Source organism: Diplotaxodon limnothrissa, linkage group LG22, assembly GCF_057381915.1.
Source record: "Diplotaxodon limnothrissa isolate DT_005_m linkage group LG22, D_limnothrissa_male_GT1.1, whole genome shotgun sequence".
In the NCBI taxonomy this organism is placed as follows: domain Eukaryota; kingdom Metazoa; phylum Chordata; class Actinopteri; order Cichliformes; family Cichlidae; genus Diplotaxodon; species Diplotaxodon limnothrissa.
Window position 1 is genome coordinate 25,998,840 of NC_140616.1, and position 3,854 is coordinate 26,002,693.

General features: G+C 41.0%; 1 protein-coding gene across 1 annotated transcript; it reads left to right on the top strand.

The window, feature by feature from the left end:
- The first annotated feature begins 830 nt into the window (after nt 1–830).
- LOC146610035 (ubiquitin carboxyl-terminal hydrolase 37-like) lies at nt 831–3,281 on the top strand. The gene is made up of 9 exons (XM_085346164.1): nt 831–934; nt 1,026–1,149; nt 1,235–1,386; nt 1,492–1,591; nt 1,732–1,808; nt 1,986–2,094; nt 2,705–2,762; nt 2,931–3,088; nt 3,186–3,281. The coding sequence occupies exons 1-9, from the start codon at nt 831–833 to the stop codon at nt 3,279–3,281; spliced, it is 978 nt and encodes a 325-aa protein (XP_085202290.1).
- The last annotated feature ends 573 nt before the right edge of the window (nt 3,282–3,854 follow it).

The following is a 3,854-nucleotide window of genomic DNA, read 5'->3' on the forward strand; positions in this document are numbered from 1 at the left end:
AGACTTGCAGGATGTTTCTCTAAATATTTTTTATGGTAAATAAGCATTTTTGAATCTTTTAATGAAGCTTGATGGATGATTTCTGTAAAAACTGAATTTTGATCAAAACCAAATGAAGGATTTTGTATTTCATAGGACAAACTTTAAAACTCAATTTAAAGCATGAATAAATTGTTTTTAATTTATTTAAAGATATTCCTATATATCTGCTTCATGAGCTGACAGCTCACTAAAGTGATAAATAATATGAAATAATACCAAATTTTCTAACTGGACACTTTTCATGGAGAGACTCCCTTGGTATGTTTGTTTTATGCCATTACTGATGTTGGTTTTCTTGTTTCTAAACAGAAATTACACAAACAAAACGTGGCAGAGAAGGAAATTCCTTCTACGTCTCATCAGAGGTAAAGAAATGCGCCGCTCTTTAATACTGCTGGAGATATTTATAGCAGTGGTTTAGTTGGAGCTGTTTTATTTCCCTTTTATTGGCATTTTTCTTCCACCTTGTGTATTTACATCTTTTTTACTACTTTTGGACGTCCTCCAAAATGTTTCAACTTCAAAGCTCATGCATACATGCGCATACACTGCTCAGAATCTTGACATCTTTCCTAATTTTGTGTTTGTGTTTTTACCTTTTTGGAGCAGTGTAGCATGCGGTGGGAAAAAAATAGAAAGTCAAACTGGGACTATAGACTGCTTCGGGTGAGTACACGTGGTGCACAAAGACTCACTTTGTCAAAGTGGAGAAAATGAATTATTTTACACTGATACTGTAAACGTTGCGCGTGTGTGTCAGGTTTCCAAACATCGGAAACACCTGCTACATGAACTCCTGCCTGCAGAGCCTCCTCAACATTGAGGAGTTCATAAGAGACATCAGGCGTCAGGGGGTTTTGTGGAGCACAGATCCAGAAGCTCAGCTCTTAAGGTGCGCTACGTCAACCTTCTACTTTCTTCAAAAACCTGAAGAACAAAGAGATCTAACAGCAGAAATGTCTGTTTACCCTTCCTTTCTACAGAAGGCTTATTGATGTCAGGGACTGTCACGAGTCAACAGATTATGGCCTTAAAGATCACCACCTAAGAGCTTTTAAGAAGGCATTCAGCAGTCAAGCTCCTGAATACACCGGCAGTGCACAGAAAGTGCGTCAGCTATTTGGACATTTCGTTTTTTGCTTTACCTTCTGATTTTGATGTACTGTTTTAAATCTCTCTGCTTTTCTTTCAGGACGCTCATGAATTCCTAACATTATTCCTCGATGAGGTCAAAAGGCTCACACCTCACCTGGAGAGGAACGCAGCTCTCCTGGGCCAAAGTTATAGCTGCCCAGTAGAAGACCATCACATTTTTAAAATGGAAAACATGAGGACATGCAAGAGGTAAGCCTGTCTTTCAGAAACGCAGAGCTGGTTGCAATATTTTCATATACCTCTTTTCCACGTACCTGATCTTTACTTTAACTACGTTACTCCTGAAATGTGTAGCTGCGGTCACCAATCATCACAGCAAGAGGAATTCACCAGCTTGTCTCTAGACCTTGTTCCAGAGGGGTCTATTATAAACATGTTAGAGACATACTTGAAGGTAAGATCACAAATTCCAATAGAGTTGTCGTATCAGCGATCTTAACACACCTTTTTTGTTAGTGTTTGTGTGCATGTGTGTGTGCATATGTTGAGATTTCTTTCTACCATAAAGCCTGTCTTCTCTGTGCTGTTGCTCAGGAACAAGAAATAGAATTTCGCTGTGATTGTGGAGGGACGGCCTCAGAACTGAAGTCGTCTTTTGATACACTGCCAAGGTGAGTAAGGTCACATCAGAATTGATCGACTGACCAGGTTTCCAAACTGTGGCGCATCAAATATCAGAGTTCTTCGAGACAATACTTGAGCAGTCGTTTTCTCCCATCTTCTGTTTGTGTTTGACACTCATTCTTCTTATTTTCTACCTTGTTTGTGTTTTTTTTCTTTTCTGCCAGAGTTCTGATCTTGCATCTGAAGAGGTTTGGCTTTACACAAACCTACAAGATTAAGAAGGTGGATGACCCCGTCAGGCTGCAGAGGGACTTGGTGGTGCCATCCAATCAGGTAAAAACAGACTGCAGAACGTCTCAGGCTACGTCCACACTAGCCCGGATAGATTTGAAAACTCCGTGTCCACACTGGCGTTTTCAGTCATTTTCAAATAGTTGTGCGTCTGCATTGAAACGGCCGAAAACGCTTACGTTCCAGTCCTGCGCATGCGCAAAAGTGAGTGAGAATTACAGAATTTGAAGAAAAGCTATCCGGAGCATGTACAAACTGATATTAATCTTTTTTAGGGCTGTCAAAGTTGAGAGCAATCAAAACAACTGCTGTCTAATGCACTCGGCTTATCTTTGTTTAATTGCTCACATGACTGCATCACATGACCAAAATGCGTCATCGTTTTAGAAAGTCTGCGTTTTCGAGTGTCCACACTGCGATGGGACAACTCCGTTTTGAAATGTATGCGTTTTCGAGAGCGTTTTCAAGATGCTGTGTTTTTCTTTGAGGAAAACGCCGTCTCGGTGTGGACGGGAGGTCAAAGCGGAGAGAAAACGATGCGTTTTCAAACGAAAACGCATTAGTGTGGACGTAGCCTCAGCAAATCAGCTTAATTATGGCACTGATGTGAGACTTTATGAAACTAACACTCTTTGGATTTGTTCCTTCTCAGGGTGGTGGCTGTTATAGTCTTTGCAGCATCATCAGTCATTATGGAGGCACAGAGTCAGGTAAAACAACAGACTTGTGACAAACAGAAAATGAAACTTGCTACTTTTCAGTGAAGGACTCACACACAAAAGCTTTTGATGTTCTAAGAAGCACTAAGTCAAAATCACTGTTTGCTTGAATCAGTTGACTTCCAGAAGTTGGATTCATTTGTCTTAATGTGATTTCAGGACACTACATCTGTAGTTCTGTCCATCCTGAGGAGAGTCAGCACTCTACATCAGATCGCTGGCTCACCTATAATGACGCACAGGTGCTCCACACAACTGGATCTGCAGTTTGTGAGGAACAGCAGCAGTCGGCCTACATCCTGTTTTATAAGAGAAACGTAAGAAGACACAGCATCTCATCCTGAAGTGAGAGAATTTTTAAATGTCCTGTTACCTTGTTAACCAGTTTTGTCTTCATTCTCAGTTCTGAAACAGGAAATGGAAGGAAGGAAGGAAGTTAAGGTCATCATCATGCTGAGAAGGAAAAGCAGTCGTCCCAGCCCACCATCGCACACTGGAGGACAAGTATAGGTAAGTATTGCCCTCAGGAGGGAGGGTCCTGCCAGAGAGCCTGGTCCTCCCAAGATTTCTTCCTCCAGGAGGGAGTTTTTTCTTGCCACCGTCGCCCCACATTCACTGGTCTCATCAGCAGGGACATTTTTAACCTCCTAAGACCTGAACTTTCATGGCATGCATTTTTAATTCCTCTGTGCCATTTAGGTTGATTGGGACCCGATGAAGGTAAAAACCAAGACATCAGATTCAGACTATCTTTTTTTTGTTTCTCAAAAGAATGAGATCCACATATGAGGACATTCATTTTAAATTTCGATTGAACAGTGGCAGTGTCATGTCCTCCCTCATAAGTGGATATCAGGTTTTTGAAGAGCAAAATTTTGTATTTTGGTCTAGACAACCCAAAATGTTATGTCTACATATGTGGACACCAGGTCCTAGGAGGTTAAAACAAAATCTACTAGAGATCGTCCTTTTCTGGACCAGTGTTTGGCTTGCTCTCTGGGAACAACAAATTAGTGCTGTCAGTGTTAACGTCATTAGGTAAAATGACGTTAACGCTGACAGCACTAATTTGTTGTTATTATT

Excerpts from the sequence above, each read along its gene's own strand:
- LOC146610035 (XM_085346164.1), top strand. The coding sequence starts at position 831 with ATGAACTCCTGCCTGCAGAGCCTCCTCAACATTGAGGAGTTCATAAGA. Across the intron at positions 1,150-1,234 it reads ACACCGGCAGTGCACAGAAA|GACGCTCATGAATTCCTAAC; the intron begins GTGCGTCAGCTA and ends CTTTTCTTTCAG. Across the intron at positions 1,387-1,491 it reads AACATGAGGACATGCAAGAG|CTGCGGTCACCAATCATCAC; the intron begins GTAAGCCTGTCT and ends TGAAATGTGTAG.